The 19235-nt window shown below is 39.4% G+C and overlaps 1 protein-coding gene across 1 annotated transcript in view; it reads right to left on the reverse strand.

The window, feature by feature from the left end:
* Positions 1 to 386: 386 nt before the first annotated feature.
* psmb7 (proteasome 20S subunit beta 7) overlaps positions 387 to 19235 on the reverse strand; it is a 61330-nt gene continuing 42481 nt past the window's right edge. The window contains exons 7-8 of the mRNA XM_048559194.2: positions 6102 to 6253; positions 387 to 643 (exon numbers count right to left, since the gene is read on the reverse strand). Coding sequence (XP_048415151.1) covers positions 532 to 643; positions 6102 to 6253 — 264 coding nt within the window. The 3' untranslated portion in view covers positions 387 to 531. The remainder of the gene's footprint in view (positions 644 to 6101; positions 6254 to 19235) is intronic.

Raw genomic sequence — 19235 nt, forward strand, 5'->3', positions numbered from 1 at the left:
AGGTGCAAATAGATTAGGAATATTTCATTTATGCAAACAAACCTCTACGTGCATGAACATGTATGGATTGTTATACCAATAGGATCTGCTCTGGATCAAATATATTGATATTTGCTTTGTACTTTCATTTTTGGTTATCAATACGCCTTCATATATCCTTCATATTTAATTGGAAGTATGACCTTACATGCACAGTGATAAATAGTGCTGTACAGGAAAGAAACATTTTCAATGCATAAATATTTCAAGTTGCTGTGCTGACCAAATGCCCAATCAATTGTTAGACAGCAGAAATGTCTGTTATCTGGTTATGACCGGTGCAGACTTTGCCGCTATTACACGTACAAACAGGGAATATTTTTCCAGAAATTTAAATAACACACAACTTGTGGATGTTAAAGAAATCTTGGAGACTAACTTTATTTGTAAAAATTGAACTGGTCTCCAGTTATTACACACTTAATTCAACGTAAAGACATCTTAGAGCTTTAATGTACATCCATTTTAAGGAGGTAGAAAAGGTTACATTATTCAGGAAGTGTCCATAGTGTGTACAACTTCCTCCATAATTTCAAGTTCCAATGGAGCGACTGTTTCCGTAAGGAATCTGGTTATCCCCCTCCTGTACTTGTAGTTTCCTTGCCTGGTGAGACAAAAATATGATGTAATATATACTAATTATCTACTGCAGAAAAACAAGAATATTCCTGTAATGAAACCATTAGACAAGTGCCTATTTGTAAATGGTTTTGCCAATTTGAAACTCTCAGCTTTCAAAGTTGATACCAAGATAAAAGGAAAATCTCTTGTCGGCACGACCATGCATTTTTTGGCATATACCTTCTTGGAAACAAGTGAATACAAAGAATTAGTTACTATCCACACGCCATTTTAAATAAATGTACATTATTGGTTTCAGTTGCTTCATACTCTGTAGTGAAGTATTTTCTCCCATGTACAAAATTCTTTGCAGAAAACAATACCGTGGCTTTGTAGAGTCTTCAAAGAAAAAGTCTGCTCCCTATTTCTGGCAAATGCTGACAGAAGAAATAACAGTTGCAAAAACTGCACTGTTAAACAGATGCAATAGATGCATTAAAATTCATTATAAAATAATCAATTCATGGAACAAGTGGAGTGCATAGATAAACCTTATAATTTAGTAAGCACTGTAGAATGCCAAACCAAATATTTTATTCTATTCGAGATTAACAAATTTGAAATTAGGATGAAATGCATTCAGACCAGGGAATTTTATTGAATTCAAAGTTAGCAAAAAAAGGTATCCAGGTACCCCCTAAACTGAGTGAGAAGAACAAAATTATTGACCAGTGCATCTTCCATCCATTTGTTTACAGCAAATCACGATGTTCATTAAGGAAGTTCTGACTATCATTTTCTTGGAGAGCTGCGCAAGTTATAGACATGAACTAGACCATCTTTTGCAAGATCCTCTTGAAACCTGAATCTGATTTATTTTGTACTTAAGATATATTTAAATTACAATGCAGCCGACATGTCAAAAAGAAGTATCCATCTTTGGATGAGATAATAAAAGCTAAGAACCGGTGTGGTTCAGGTGCTTGTTAGACATCTCAGCTTCAAAGAATAGGGAGCTCTGGGATTTTGACTTAATTTTCCCCCACAAATGTTAACACCCCTGACAACACATTGGTCATGGATCTCATTGTAGTTTCTGTGATCATTCCATAACAAAGTGGCTGTTTGTGCCTCCATTACAAGAAATGGAGAAGTAATACAGCGTACAAATTAACAAAACCAAGGAGAACATTTGATATGTCTTTGAATGAAAGAATGAGGAGAGGCAATTAAATGTGCACCATTTAAAAGTGTATACAGGAAGACAGAGATCTAGAGTTTCACACACATCAAACTCCGAAGGCATCAGGTCACGCTGACAAGGTTGTTGATAAAAGCATACAGTATGCTTAGTATTTCTAACTCCTCATCCTGAACTGGAAATATATCACTGTTCCTTCACTGTCACTGGGTCAAAATCATGAAATTTCCTCCCTATGGGAATTTTTGAGTCTATCTACAGCATGTGGACTGCAGAGATACACGGGAGCGGCTCACCACCATCTCCTCAAGGGCAGCAGTCCAAGATGCGGTGATGGAGTATTCCTGTCACTGTACTCCAGTACGTGACAATAAATCTAATTTCTAATTCTAAAACTAGGGATAGGCATTAGATCCTGGCCCAGCTAGCAAAACCCAAACAGCCACTTTGTTATGGAATGATCACAGAAACTACAATGAGATCCATGACCAATGTGTTGTCAAGGGTGTTAACATTTGTGGGGGAAAATTAAGTCAAAATCCCAGAGCTCCCTATTCTTTGACCTTATTTGGAATATCGAGGCCAATATTCTGGAACAGATTTTAGGATGGGTGCAATGGCTTCGGATAAAGTGCACAGAAGATTTACTATAACTGAATCAAGGAGGAGGGACTTTATTCATGTGAGAAGACAAAGGAAGCTAGAGGAGTTTTTCTTAGAGGCGATGGGAGAATGTAATAGAGGTGTGTACTATGGTACATCCAGATAAAACAATTTCACTAACAGACTGGTTACAAGGATATACAAATATAAGACAACTGTCAAAAGAACTGACAATAGGTTGCAAGGATAACGTTATTTATAGTTAGCAAGTTCTCAATCCGGAATGCGTTGTCTGAAAGGATGGCCGAAACAGACTCAATGGCAATATTTAAAAAGAAAATGGACATATACTTCTAAAGGACAATAGACAGGGGAATATAATTGGATATCTCATCCAAAGAGCTAGTAAAGGCTTAATGGAGTGAAGGGCATCCTTCAATGTAGTATGATTCTATGTGCAGCCAGAGATCAAATGCTACAAATGTAATGTTTCTTAGTCTGAGAGGTCGATTTACTGAGAGGAGATGGGGTTAGTGGTCTGGGTAGTAAGCTGTTGTCTCATTCAAGGCTTTCTTCAACGATAATTCTGGCAGATAAGTGGGAAGGGCAGATACCAGCAGCTCTTTGATATTTCAGAAATGGATCTTCTAATTTGGATTTCATAAATGAAATAAATTTCTGTGAAAATTGAGGTACAGTGGGGGCATGCTTGTAAGGTGTGTGGAGGATTAAAAGTATTATGTTGATACAAAAACACCATATGGGTTACCATATGATGAGTTGGAGACTCATGTGGGAAAGAGAGATCCCAGATCAAACAAGTTTGCTTGTGCTGTGGTAGTTGATCTCAGTTCGAGCAACAGTGAGGTTATTACAAGGGGGAGCAGCCCTGCTCAGAAGGCGAGAAGTCCTAATGGCTCTTCGCGATCATTTTTCAATGAGTCCATTGAAAAATGCATGTGAACGGACATGACTGATGTTTGCCACAGCCAGAACAAATCACTCTCATGAGAAAAACTCTCACTTAAAGTTGTTACTTTGGCAAGATCCTAGATTATGGAATTACGTTGAAATATGAATCAATGTCTTTGGGAGAGGTGGAACGGGAGAAGAAAACAGAGTGAAAATACTGTCATAAAAAAACCACATAAATCTTAAGCAATGACCTAAAATAGCGTAGTTAGTGATAACAATGTGTTTATTTACCTTTCATTATCACATAACTACACTTGCTGCTCTGTCTAGGTACAATGAAACAACTGGACAACTACTAAAAATGAAATTTATTTTCCCTCATTCCAAAGTACAAAGACAGTTGAACAAATGCTCATCAGTTCTGAGATACTTCTCTATAGCAACGAAATACTATGTTGCAATTCTTTTGAAGATCAAGGCCAGTGCTATTCCTTGACTGTTACTATCTAGTCAGGATCTACTCCGCTAGCTCATACTCAAAAAACATTTTCAAACACAAGACATGCTGAAGTAATGTGGCTCTGAAGTGGTCAATTCAGTTTGGGAGGGTGGGGGGGCGGTGGAGTCAGCAATCTGGACATAATCAGAATTATAAATGGGGGTGGGGCAAGAGTTTGGCCTCTGAAAGGGGCATCCCTGTCCTAGCTGCTAAATTTCCCAACTTCAACCCAAGAGAAATAAAGCAGAACCATTTATCTTCTCGCTGTTAGAATCTCCTGAACTGGAGGCCTTTAGGACCAAAATAGTTGCCAGCCTCTGACTGGCTAATAGTGAGGCATGACTTGATTATTAAAGGTAGATAATAATCCGAGACACTCTTAACAAGCTGATGTTTTCAAAACAAAACCATACTCGTACAATGTCGGCATTGCTGGCTAGGCCATTTATTGACTATCCCTAGTTGACCGTGGAAAGGTGGATGTGAGCTGCCTTCTTGAACTGCTGTAGTCCATTTGCTGTATGCAAACCCACAATGCCGTTAGGGAGAAAATGTCAGGATTCTGACCCCATGACAATGAAAGAATGATTAATATACTACAAATCAGGATGAGAGTGACTTGGAGTGAAACTTGCAGATGGCGTTCCTATGTACTTGCTGCCCTTGCCCATCTAGGTGGAAGCCGTCATGGGTTTGGAAGGTGCTGTCTAAACCTGTTTGGCAAATTTCTGCAGTGCATTTTGTAGATGGTACACACTGCTGCTACTGGGCTTTGATGCTGAGTGTTTGTGGATGTGGTGCCAATTAAGTAGGCTATTTTGTTCTGGATGCTGTCAAGCTTCTTGAGTGTTGTTGGAGCTGCACAGATCCAGGCAAGTGGGGAGTGTTCCATCACACTCCTGACAGGCTGCAGAGAGTCAGACAGTGAGTTAATCGCTGGAGTATTTATGGCTTGTGATGACTCGCAATCTTGTGAGACATTCCTCAGTGAGGTCATGGGAGCAAATCAGTTGCCACTGAATATGTCTACACCCAGATTTAGGCTGTAGGGATCATGGCTGTAGTTTCAAGCCAGAGATAACACCGTTCCTCTCCCACTTTCTAAAATTATGACGTTTTACTATGGCAATTGTTCTATGGGCAAAATTTAATCTTGCTGTAACTCAAAAAAAATCCCATTATTCAGGTTTTAATTACTGAATTCCAAAATGTTATTAAAAATTGAAGAGGGTGGGGTGGGGCGAAGGGGGACTGGAAGAAGTCTGAATGCATCACACAGGAGTCTTGATTTTTCCTTATCTCCACAAATGCAGAGATTAGATGTAAAACAACTTTTTTCAATTTACACTTCGACAACACAGTATAACTAGTATTCCTGCATCCATCTGACTTAGAAAAAACTAAATCAGTACAGGCTAGGGATTATATCTGAAAGTGTGTTCTGACAAAAGGTCACCGACCTGAACGTCAATGGTCTCTAGACGACACCAGACATCCCGAGTATTCTACATTTGTATAAAATCTGAAACCCTCTTGGCCGCTAAATTGCAGCTCTCTTAGTAATTGCTCAGGTTCTGTCTCCATTTCTTATAGCTATTGTAGATCAACCACTATAATTTTACAATTAGGTGGTTAATCCAGAAAAATCATACCAGAAGCAGTGTACTGTATTACTCGTGAATTACTTATATATTCCATGATCTGTTCTGAATTACCACAATTACAAACTGGAGAAGTATTTGCAATTTTCCATTTGGGTAGTAACTGTCAAACTGCCATCTTTCAGGCTGAATGCCTTGGTTAAAATGTCCTTCCTTCCCTTTTTTCCACTTAAATGAGACATAAAGGGAGCTTTACAAGAAGGTAATATTTATATTTACCGCCAAGGATCTGCCCATTAGATGCTCTACAAATCGTGTCTGTGCTTTAATAATTCTTCCCAACTTTACAAAACTAACTGCGTACAGAGTCCAATGAAGCCAACATCAGTATATCTCATCCTCTTTTGTAAGATTTCTGCACTTAAGCTTCTGACAAAGTCACACTTGGACTATTTACGTTTAGAAGACTGGCTACATCATTTCAATCAAAGTCTCTCTCTACTATGTTCCCCACTATCCATCCAGCTCTACTCTCACCAACACCCGAAAAACAAATGATTGGAGATCAATCTGAAACTCACCATACTAAGAATATTAGTCACTAGGTTTGCATCAGCACTATATAATTTGAAATTTCAGCATTTCTAATAAATATAGTGGCAAAAGATCAAAAGCTGCTTACCGTACGCCCTTTTTATTGGCAACATCAAAGGGTCTTAGGTAGTCCATCTTATTCTTCGTTATCACGCACAAATCAATATTACTTCCTGATCCTAGATCACTGAAAATACCTGCAGCAATTGCATCCCGTACAAGTTGCTTTGCCTCTTCTTCCTATTGGACAAGTTTTACAGAAATATTTTGTCAGATGGAGTTCAGATGAAAAGTTCAAATACTTTGGAAATAATTAAATATGAAAGTAAGTATCTATGCAAGTGTATGTTGGATTATAACTTACAGATAAAGAATTCTTTTCAAAGAATGATTTGCAGATGACATTTATTTTCACTTGTCATTGAAGGACAACTTGAAGCACTGCGAAAATCAACTGGATTTTTCCAGCAAACTATCCTCTCCATTTTGGGCTACCTTCTGCACTGTAAAATTCTTTGACTCGATGCCTTAGTGCAACGCTCAGCATTATATCTCACAATGAAAAAGCAAGGGCTCCCTCTGTTGAGAGAGCAATGCAAACAAGTTTCCTTCCACAACAAGCTTTCTCGTTACAACTGAGATAACAAGGTGCAGAGCTGGATGAACACAGCAGCCAAGCAGCATCAGAGGAGCAGGAAGGCTGACGTTTCGGGCCTAGACCCTCTTCAGAAATGTTTCTGAAGGGTCTAGGCCCGAAACGTCAGCCTTCCTGCCCCTTGAAGCTGCTTGGCCTGCTGTGTTCATTCAACTCTGCACCTTGTTATCTCAAGATTCTCCAGCATCTGCAGTTCCTACTACGCCTTCTCATTGCAACTGTTTTTGTTTGCATTTTAAGCAACCTTCAGAAATTTTGCCTATGAATTCGCATCAAATGTACCATATCTAGGACTGAGTGCACATGTTAAAGAAGGTGTATTGCAAAAAAAAACTTTGTTGCATATGAAGGGAATACATTAATTGTAAATTTAACACTTTACCACCTCTATGGCATGCTAAATGTTCTGCAAATGGGATGTCTGGAAGTGAGAGGAGGAACTCTTAAGAAAAAAATGTATAAAAATGGAAATTTAGTTAATTATCTGCTTATTCTCACAAATTCCTAGACAATGCTTTTTAATGTAGTTTGTAGTGCCATTTCTCTTACACCTACCTTCAAAAACTTAAAGGATAAAACCAGTTACAAGTTATATTTAATGGGTTTTAGCCAGTGATCTAGAAGAACGTTTCATACAAACTAACTTTACCAGTGTTACATCAATAAAACTGGATGTCAAACATGAATGAATAGTATGAAGTGCAGAAAGATCACTTAAAAGGTAATGCCAGCTGCAATATGCTCTCAACGAGTAAATCTGAAGAAAATCCTCAAGTCTCTCAACAATATTCAAGCATTTCCCCATGCATAACATGTATTCTCGTGAACCACACAATACAAGTGGTAGTTATTTAAAACATTCAGATTCTAATACTTTTATCTTTGAGAAGATTTGTTCAGGGGCACATACAGTAAATTATTAAACTTCCTGAATTTGCAGATTGATTTGCTTTTTCCTTTCATCAGCTCTTTTCCAAGACAACTAAAAATGTATCCAGCTAATCCAAAAGCACATACATTTATGTTAAATTGAATTAGATGTACATTTTCAACGAGACAGTTAGGAGATATAGCTCAGAGAAGGACATTCCAAAGGCAGACAGAAAACAAGATAATTATTGACCGCACGGCTCGATGAGGATAATTGGGAAAATGCTAGATGCCAAGAGAAAAACATTAACAGCTGAGCACTTAAGAGAACAGTGGCACAATCAAACAGTCAGTATAGACTAACAAAGGGCAAATCATGTTTGACAAATGTTGTGGAATTTGAGTTGATGAGAGGGAGCCACTGGATACGGTTTATTTAGACTTTCAGAAGATTTTCAAGTAAAGTCCCACATTAGTGCATAAAATTAAAGTATATGGAATTCGCAGGCAATATATCAAAATGAATAGAAAATTGATTAGGAGACAAAAAAAGTAGGAATTAAAAGGTGTTTTTCTGATTTGTGGGCAGTGACGAGTAAGGCACTGCATGGATCAGTGCTAGAACTCCAGCTATTCACAATATATATTGATTTAGATGAAGGAACTAAACGAAAAATCTGCAGATTTGCAGGTGACACAAAGCCAGGTGGGAGAGAGAGCTGAGAAGGATGCAGAGATGTTTCGGTGTGATGTGGACAGGCTGAGTAAATACACAAATGCATGGCAGATCTAGTACCATGTGGATACATAAAAAAAGTTATCCACTTTGGGAACAAAAACAGGAAGGCAGATTATCATTAGAATGGCTATTACCTGAATTGCTCAACAAAACTTCGGTGTCCTCATACACCAGTCACTGCACACATGCAGGTGGTAAAGCAGGCAAATAGTGTGATGACCTTCAGAGTGAGAGGATTCAAGTACGGGAGCAGGGAGATCTTGTTACAATTATTTAGGAGCTTGGTGAGACCACATCTGGAAATGTGTGTAGCTTTGGTCTCTTTATTGAGGAAGGATGTTTTTGCTGTATAGTGGGAGTGCAGCAAAAACCTATCAGACTGATTCCTAGGATGGCAAGACTAACAAGAGGACAGCATGGTGGCTCAGTGGTTAGCACAGCTGCGTCACAGTGTCAGGGACCCGGGTTCGATTCTAGCCTCAGGTGACTGTCTGTGTGGAGTTTGCACATTCTCTCAGTGTTTGCATGGGTTTCCTCCGGGTGCTCCAGTTTCCTCCCACAGTCCAAAGATGTGCAGGTTAGGTGGATTGGCCATGCTAAATTACCCATAGTGCCCAGGGATGTTTAGGTTAGTGGGGTTAGACAAGGGAAATGGGTCTGGGAGGAATGCTCTTCAAAGGGGTGGTGTGGACTTGTTGGGCTGAATGGCTTGTTTCCACACTGTAGGGATTCTATGAAGAGGTTGTATCAGTGATAATGGGAACTGCAGATGCTGGAGAATCCAAGATAACAAAGTGTGGAGCTGGATGAACACAGCAGGCCAAGCAGCATTGCAGGAGCACAAAAGCTGACATTTTGGGCCTAAACCCTTCATCAGAGAGGGGGATGGGGAGAGGGAACTGGAATAAATAGGGAGAGGGGGGGAGGCGGACCGAAGATGGAGAGAAAACAAGATAGGTAGAGCGGAGAGTATAGGTGAGGAGGTAGGGAGGGGATAGGTCAGTCCAGGGAATATGGACAGGTCAAGGAGGCGGGTTGAGGTGGTAGGTAGGAAATGAAGGTGCGGCTTGAGGTGGGAGGAAGGGATGGGTGAGAGGAAGAACAGGTTAGGGAAGCAGAGACAGGCTGGGCTGGTTTTGGGATGCAGTGGGGGGAGTAATGAGCTGGGCTGGTTTTGGGATGCAGTGGGGCAAAAGGGAGATTTCCAGCTAGAAACTGACGTCTATTTCAAGCCCACTGACTCCCACAGCTACCTAGAATACACCTCCTCCCACCCACCCTCCTGCAAAAATTCCTTCTCCTATTCCCAATTCCTCCACCTCATCTGCTCCCAGGATGAGGCATTCCACTCCCGCACATCCCAGATGTCCACGTTCTTCCAGGACTGCAACTTTCCCCCCCGCAGTAGTCGAGAACGACCTTGACCGCGTCTCCCGCATTTCCCGCAACACATCCCTCACACCCCACCCCCAGAGGATCCCCCCTCGTTCTCACATACCACCCCACCAACCTCCGGATACAATGTATCATCCTCCGACACTTGCGCCATCTACAATCCGACCCCACCACCCAAGCTATTTTTCCATCCCCACCCTTGCCTGCCTTCCAGAGAGACCACTCTCTCTGCGACTCCCTTTTCTGCTCCACATTCCCCTCCAACTCCTCCACACCCGGCACCTTCCCCTACAACCGCAGGAAGTGCTATACTTGCCCCCACACCACCTCCCTCACCCCCATCCCAGGCCCCAAGATGACCTTCCGTATCAAGCAGATGTTCACCTGCACCTCTGCCAATGTGGTATATTTGAAGCTTGTGAAGTCCACATTGATATCATTGGGCTGCAGGGTTCCCAAGCGAAATATGAGTTGCTGTTCCTGCAACCTTCAGGTGGCATCATTGTGGCACTGCAGGAGGCCCATGATGGATGTGTCGTCTGAGGAATGGGAGGGGGAGTTGAAATGGTTCGCGACTGGGAGGTGCAGTTGTTTGTTGCGAACCGAGCGGAGGTGTTCTGCAAAGCGGACCCAAGCCTCCGCTTGGTTTCCCCAATGTAGGGTGCAATGGATACAATATACCATATTGGCAGATGTGCAGGTGAACATCTGCTTGATACGGAAGGTCATCTTGGGGCCTGGGATGGGGGTGAGGGAGGTGGTGTGGGGGCAAGTATAGCACTTCCTGCGGTTGTAGGGGAAGGTGCCGGGTGTGGAGGAGTTGGAGGGGAATGTGGAGCAGAAAAGGGAGTCGCAGAGAGAGTGGTCTCTCTGGAAGGCAGGCAAGGGTGGGGATGGAAAAATAGCTTGGGTGGTGGGGTCGGATTGTAGATGGCGCAAGTGTCGGAGGATGATACATTGTATCCGGAGGTTGGTGGGGTGGTATGTGAGAACGAGGGGGATCCTCTGGGGGTGGGGTGTGAGGGATGTGTTGCGGGAAATGCGGGAGACGCGGTCAAGGGCGTTCTCGACTACTGTGGGGGGAAAGTTGCGGTCCTGGAAGAACGTGGACATCTGGGATGTGCGGGAGTGGAATGCCTCATCCTGGGAGCAGATGAGGTGGAGGAATTGGGAATAGGGGATGGAATTTTTGCAGGTGGGTGGGTGGGAGGAGGTGTATTCTAGGTAGCTGTGGGAGTCAGTGGGCTTGAAATAGACGTCAGTTTCTAGCTGGAAATCTCCCTTTTGCCCCACTGCATCCCAAAACCAGCCCAGCTCATTCCTCCCCCCACTGCATCCCAAAACCAGCCCAGCCTGTCTCTGCTTCCCTAACCTGTTCTTCCTCTCACCCATCCCTTCCTCCCACCTCAAGCCGCACCTCCATTTCCTACCTACCACCTCATCCCGCCTCCTTGACCTGTCCATCTTCCCTGAACTGACCTATCCCCTCCCTACCTCCCCACCTATACTCTCCTCTCTACCTATCTTCTTTTCTCTCCATCTTCGGTCCGCCTCCCCCTCTCTCCCTATTTATTCCAGTTCCCTCTCCCCATCCCCCACTCTGAAGGGTCTAGGCCCTAAACGTCAGCTTTTGTGCTCCTGCAATGCTGCTTGGCCTGCTGTGTTCATCCAGCTTTTGTTATCTATGAAGAGGTTGTATCAGTTAGGGATATATTCGCTGGAATTCAGAACAATGAGGGGGGAGTCTTCTAGATATCTATGAAGTTCTGACATAGTAGAAGCAGTAAAGATGTTCCCAATGACAGGGGAGTCCAGAACTGGGGTCACAGTCCGAGGATACAGGGTAAATCATTTGGGACTGAGATGAGGAAGTATTTCTTCAAGTGGCAAATCTGTGGAATTTTTTACCACAAGGTCGTCAAAGCCAGAACATTGTATAATTTCAAGGAGGTGGTCGATACAACACTTGGGGCTAAAGAGATCAAGGAATATTGTGGAAAGTTAGAATATTCTAAAAACTGACATTTAGCAGGGAACATACAGAAGAAATCAAAATGATGTAAGGCATCCATAAACTCAAGCTGTACTGACAGGTTATAGAATTTTGGACTGCCTTCTTCAGAAGGACTTGATTTCACCATGCCAATGAGGAAGTTCATTAAAATTAGGAAATAAAAGCAGAAAAGGGAATTTATTCCTCAGTTCAACATTAATCTACATCAGATCAAAATTAAAGGCCACGGACTTTCAACTCCAAATCAACAGTAGCTTACATCACTAACTCTACTGAAATTCTCACCATGGCTTTAACATTGCAAAGTTTAATTCTTTCAACATTCCCCTTACCAGTCTTCCAGTTCCATTTCACATGTAGAACTTTACAACCTTTATTTTAAAATGGGACATGACCACCATTGCCCAACTAAATGCTCTTGAGAAGATAGTGGTCTGCCATCACCTTGACTTGCTGAACTCCATGTGGTGGATCATACCTACTATGCTCACAGGAAAAGGACCTTCAAGAACAGGTTGCTCATCAGACGATATTAGCAAAGCACCCTTGATAAATTACTGAAATGCAGCTTATGAATGATTCACATTGTTACAACTATGCACTATAGTGAGAGGAATGAATGTTGAAGGTATTGGTTGGGGAGCCAAACAAAGAGTTTGCTTTGTCTTCACTTGAACTGTGTTGGGCTTCTTGAGTTTTGTTGAAATTGCTTGCGTGGTTTGTGTAGGCAGGCTGCACAGAGTCAGGTGAGTCATACCTCAGAATTCCCAGCTTTTGGCCAGCTCTTGTAGCTTCAGAGTTGGCAATATGGCTGATTCAGTTAAAATTCTGGTAACCTCTCAGATATTGATGGTAGAGCTTTCAGGGATAGAAATGTCACTGAATGTCAAAACAAATTGTTAAGTTCTCCCCTGTTGGAGATGATCACTGGAATTTGTTTGGTATAAATACTACTTACTATTTATCAGCCCAAACCTAAATGTTGCTAGGTCTTTTTGAACACTGGTACAAATAGTTTGAGGATATACAAACAGTACTGCATTCTAATTATTAGCAAGCATTCCACTTCTGTTCTCACTTTGGAAGGCAGGCAGTTGATGAAATGGTTTAAGATGGTTTGATGTAGGATGCTAACTTGAAGAACTGAGTTCCGAACAGTCATCTTCAAATCTCTCCAAGGTTTCAGTTCACGCAAGTCCAAACCTTCACTTAACATCCCTTTCAGCCAGCCTACTCTGGTATTGCAATTTAAGCCTATTGCATATGTTTATCTCTCAACTGCTTCACATTAGATTAATTTACACAGTCCTAAATGACAGTTGTAGGAATGTAGCATTTACAATTAAGCATCTATTTTATACTCAGTTCAGGAATAAATAGGAACAATTCAAGTTTACAACACTAAAGGTTGTGTATTGTACATTTTTATTGTGTTTTTTTTCAGCCTGCAAAATAAATAATGGTTGTGCACATAACTGTTTATTTTTTACACACACACACACACACACACACACACACACTTTCATGCATCAATTTTATTCGAATAAACATGGAAGCTTGGGAAGGGGTAGGGTTGGAAAAAACTAAAATTTGATTCAATAAAGATTTTTAAATTCTTGCAAATTCCAGGGCTTCATTACCAGTGAAGCAATAAAATATAAAAGTAGATGTCCTATGACATTGCTATAGGTACTTGGAGATTTGAAGTATGTTATTCCATAATGATTGCTTATATACAGCTGATGTCACCAGTTTGTTTCTCATTGTCACACAACTGTCTCTCAAGGGCTTCATTTATCCATCAGGGAAACAAAATTTTGGGCCTTGGGGTTGGAAGGCTGAGGCTGAATCTGTTGGTGCTGCTTGTAATGCACGATGTAACTTCTCGAAACAAATTTTTGAGAATCTAGGAGATTTTACCAGAACTATAGATTGCATGTTCATCTCATACTTGGTCAAATTAAAACTTTCCAGCTTCCTGGATGAGTTTGTGATTGTATTCATTTTTTCTAACTGGTCTCTTCATTAACTATTGTTGCTACTCACCATCTGAACTCCAAGTAGGATCTTTGAAGACAATTTCTCCTCAGAATGATCACATTTAAAAAAAATCTTTCATTTATTAACTTAAGAAATGCACATTGTAACAGGGAGGCAAGAGATAATATCGCTGCAGCTGAAAGAAAGTATTTTTTTACCGCAATCTTGACGGAGTTTAGTTGGGCCAACTGGCAATGTTACAGGCTTACCAAAAGCATTCAATATTTCAAAAGGTGCACAGAAGCAGGATTTTCATATAGAGATGGATATGTCTTTGAAGATGGTCAGTGAGAAATAAATAATGGCATAAATTTTGCAAGGGCAGTACTGTTCTATGATCCAAGTGCATAAACTATTTTACTTGGTCATTTGCTTTCCTAACTTAAATCATTTGTGAAAAAAATTCTCATCACTGCAGTACAGGCTGAACATTCAGTTTATTGGATCTAAATGGGAATATATAGTTGCAATGTCTTAAGATTCTTTGCAAAATGCCTGTGAATGTTATTTTCAAGACAAAAGATAACAAACTTATTCATCTTACAGAACAGGGATCAGGAATATATGAACAATTTACAAGATCAACTGTAAATTTTGGGAAATATTTGAGTTCTTTCAAATGACTATTAAAATCACTAACTTAACAGAGTGAAAACATACAACTTGTTTACAATAACTTACTCTAGGCATTCCAGCCTCTGGAGCTTAAGTGTTTACCTTAAGGAAACCTGCACAGAGTGATGCTCTACAACACAAGTCATCTGTGACAAGCTGCCTTTACAGCACTATCTGTTCACCTCCATCAGACCATCACAGAATGTGTCCCTGGGCTCTTATGTGCAGCTCGATTTATTGCCAGATGACAAATGAGCAGCACTTGCAGAAAGTGTGAAAAGGTCTACGCCAGACATGTAACGGTCACCTCAGCTGTATCACAATCCACAGCAAGCTTAAACAACACCAAAAGTCATTAAATTGACCACTAATGGCCACTTTCAGAAGGTACCAGAGGAATTAACATGGCATGAAATAAATAAAAATCTCAGCATGTACTGCTAATCAACAACTGTGTTTGATAAAATATTAATAACATTACCAATCTGCTGCATTTAATACAGGGAGGCACTCTAAGCATTGTCATTTTAAGAGAGTGATTTATATTTGCTGGAGTACTGAACTTCGTGTCTGCTTAGTTACTGGTCACACAACCTGAGATTATACAAATTAGTTTCTGACAGTTCTATACTGCATCAGAACTCACTACTGACAAATTGCACAACAGGAATTTGATTTTATTAAGGGATTAGTCTAGACATTAAAAAAAATCTGGAATTCCAAGCTTGGAAGCAATAAACTTGCATATAAACCTTGATTTTAAGCAACTATGACCAAGCAACAAAATTTACCACACTTTTCAAGATCGCATCTTCATATGAAAGTATGATTTTGAAACTTGGAAACATTTTTGTTGAAAAAAAAGTGAAACATTACTTTTCTCTTGCAACTGATTCTCCATTACAGATTTAAAAATTGTTTTACAAGGTTCTTAACAAGTTCTAAGATTTATATTAAAAATGTTTTCATTTAAAACCAAACTAAAGATCAAAAAATAAAACAGAGCAATTAAAGACAATTAAACGATAACTAAAAGAAACCTTGCATTTATATAGCACAGTTCACGGCTGCATTTGTCTCAAAGTGCTTTACAACCTTTGAATTGTAGTCACTTATGCAACATTGGAGTAAATTAGCTAAGTTAAAACAACCAGATAAACTATTCTGCAATGCAATTGTGGGAGAAATATTAGCTAAGAATCAGGGATGACTTCCGTGTTCTTCTTTCAAATAATGCCATGGGATCTTTTACATCTAGAGAGTAGATGGGGCTTCAACTTAGTGTGTTATCAAAGAGGCATCTCAAACAATGCAACATTCTCTCAATATTGCGTACGAGAGTCAACTATGAATAATTTGCTAAAGAAATTGGAATGCATCTTTTAAACAGGAATTTTGTAATCATTGATTAATCTGCAAAATAATTGGAAACATTCCTGTTGACTGTTTAACATTTACAGGCATTACATTCTGATGGTGGACATGGTGGATTACATTCTGATGGTGGATTAATTGGAGACATACCTGTAAACATAGAAAACTGGAGCAAAAATAAGCCAATCAGCCTTTACTGAATGGCCGAGCAGGCTCTATGATCATGGCAGTTCATTCAACTCAGTACCCTGTTCCTACTTCCTCCCCATACAACATTTAGCCCCTTCGCCTGCAGAACTATATCTAACTCCTTCTTGAAAACATTCAATGCTTAGGCCTCAACCAATTTCTGTAGCAGAGAAGTCAACAGGCTCATCACTCTCGTTGAAGCAATTTCTCCTCATGCGTATTCGAACAAGCTGTACATTCAGTCCAATGGATCTAAGTTTACTCAGACTAAGCTCTAGTTCCACTCTTCACTTAAAAGCCATTTGAATTTTAACAATTTTCCCAAATTCAAAATTAAATTCTAATTAATTGGCATCTTACACTTTGGTCAAATGCCAAACATTTTAGTAAGTAGAATTTATATACAGCAGATTCAGCAAAATCTTTTTCTGCCATGCCCAAAAGTTGTTCTAGTTAATATATTTTTGTTCATTTTCTCCCTGCTTCTATTGCCCTTGCTCTATTAGACTGAACACGAGGAAAAATAAGAAAATCTACAGATGCTGGTAATCAGAAACATGAACAGAAGATGCTGGAAAAAACTCAGTATGTCAGGAAACATCTTTAAAGGAAGAAGAATGCCTGAAAAGGAAACATAGTGCTTAATCAGTACTGCAAAAACTAGTTCTGATGATGGGTAGTGCCTAAAATTTCATTATTTCTTTTCTTTACAAACACTGTGCAACTTGCTGAATGTTTCCCACATGCAGAAGTAGTATTGATGTCAAATAGTTTAAAAGCAGACAATTCTTAATTGCTTATATAAACTATTTAATGACGTTATACTTTCACAATATAGTGGCAATTTATATTTTTATGCAAATTAAGAAGTAGGTAAATACACACATTTCAAGTGATCCAAAACACCATACAATATAGTTTCCCTGCTAAGCTTTGATAATGTAGTACATAGCAATGTATTGCTTTTGCCACTGTGTTTACTGAAAAGCGATGCGAAAAAGCTGGGCTCACTGTTATCCTTGATGATCAGCAATCCCTCAACAAATTTTATTTTTGACTAAGTACGTTGAATTTTTGTTGATTGTGAAACTTGGTTTTAATATTTATATGCTTAGTATTTATTTTATTAACATTTATAATTTGATATTTAAACTGTTCAAGCAGTTGCTAATACTTATTTTGAAATTGTTTTGTAGTAAAGTATGAATATTCTGTCATACCTGTCACAGAATTTGGGAAGATTGATTTTTGCAATTTTTTCAAAATGAATTTAGTTTATCAGAATATCTTATCAAAAAGCAAAATCAATAAAACCCTGAGCTCAAAGTTTTAAGGAAAAAGTCAAACACTACAATTAACAATGAAAATGATGGTCTAATAATTGTGTTTATGAATTTAAAATGCCTTTTTCTCGCTAATTGTTCTATATTAACAATGGTTACTTTTAATGCAAATTTAACATCTGCTGCCCCTAGAGCCTTTGGCTGCTTTCAAGATAGGTTTGATTAGTAAGTCAAGTTTAAATTAATTCATTAACAGAATATCTTTAAAAAGCACTGATTTTTTACAACCATTGAGAATTAATCTAGTACATTGTCATTGGCAATATCACGATTAACGTCGAATTCGTACAGAAATAACGCAGTTAACTTATGCCAAATACTAAAAATATGATGTGTCAATGTCTAGACATTGCAAATTCTTTACGCACAAAACATACTTGTATAAAGCTACTGAAAATAAACTAAACATATATAATGTATTCTGTAAGTGCGTTCCATGTTGCATAATTCAATACAGTTTTTTTTATTAAAAAGTACCCCCCATGGGAAAAGATAATTAATATATTCATAAGTCTTTTTGTAAAACGGCAATTGTATTTCCTTCAGGTTATACAGAGTAATTGTCCGAACAGTCAAGATGGAGACTAAAGCTACTGAAATAATGACACGACAGTCCAAGAGCTTCAAGACTTTTTTTTTTAGAAAACTGCTTTGTCAGAGTATTCACCACGACACTAATAGTCTTGCTTTATCTCCATTGCCTGCTGTCTTGATCTGGTAAGCAAACCTCACAGCAAGCGGTCACCTTCCTATGGAGTCATTAAAACTCAAAATGTCAGCTGGTGGTAGTAGCCTGCGGACTTCCACACCTGAGCCCTGTGGCAGGCACACACAGGCTGTTTGGATCACTGTCAGTAACAAACACTGAATTCATATGCAGCCTGTCATTACGCTGCTACTTTCCATTTGACAGATGTGATCTAAACGAGATTGATTAAAGTATGTAATTCAGAGGATAAAAGAAAAGTTTGCAGAGTTAATTTCTATCATGCTAACAGCAAAATTGCTTTTTGTAAGCTTTCCCTCAAGAATTTTAAAAAATATGTACAAAGGCCACTTCAGCCAACTTTCCATTGTGATGGAATTGCCACTGCGCGATCACAATGGTTAATAAAAGGGGAACATGCGGCCTTGGGGCAGTTTTGCTCATGGTGACTATGTATCACTACTGTTGCTAATGTTGCATTTTCTGCCGCAGTTTGGTGATAGGATAGCAAAGATTGAAACAACCTCTGGTGCCAGTGAGCTCTGAAATTCATGCTATTACTGTGGTAAATGGGAGCCGAATGATGTGATGTATTCAACCAAATCCCATTTGCTGCTATAAATAAGGCATCAAATGCAATACAATTCAATATAATTGGCCCATGACAGCCAGTGCTCATTTTATTTTGCTGTGGTGTTGAGGAATTTCTGGTGCCGCCAAGCATATGGTCTTCCAAAACAAAAATGTTATTTCTAGGGCATGAAGTAAATTAGTGGCTATAACTACCGCAAAGTGACACTGTAAATAAAACACACACACAACTGCAATCTTTAAAGAAAGCCATTTATAGCTCAACTACAGGTATTAGGACTGCCTCCACTCCTGATATTTATGTTCAAAAATTGCAACATTCAACGAGCAAGCCATGCTGTGAATGACGCGTATACGTTTATACTCATCCTACCGGTAGGATGGTAAAATGGTAAATGGTAGAAATTCTGACAAAAATGAAAACATATATTCCCTTTGAGATGGGTGTCCCTTTTACTGTCATCCATACAATAACTGAATGTAGATACTGTCCATGCTTTGATACTTCTTTTGGATATCAGAAAACTTTTAAGTTGAAATTTTCTGTTCAAGGTAATGAAGAATTACTATTTCTACAAACTCTAACGATCAATGCTGATGGGAGAGCACCGTGTCAATTCTTAAGGTTCTGATTATTTTCACCAGCATTACACAAATTCAATTTCTAGCTGAGCAACAGTTCCACTCTTTA

Source organism: Stegostoma tigrinum, chromosome 29, assembly GCF_030684315.1.
Source record: "Stegostoma tigrinum isolate sSteTig4 chromosome 29, sSteTig4.hap1, whole genome shotgun sequence".
Classification (NCBI taxonomy): domain Eukaryota; kingdom Metazoa; phylum Chordata; class Chondrichthyes; order Orectolobiformes; family Stegostomatidae; genus Stegostoma; species Stegostoma tigrinum.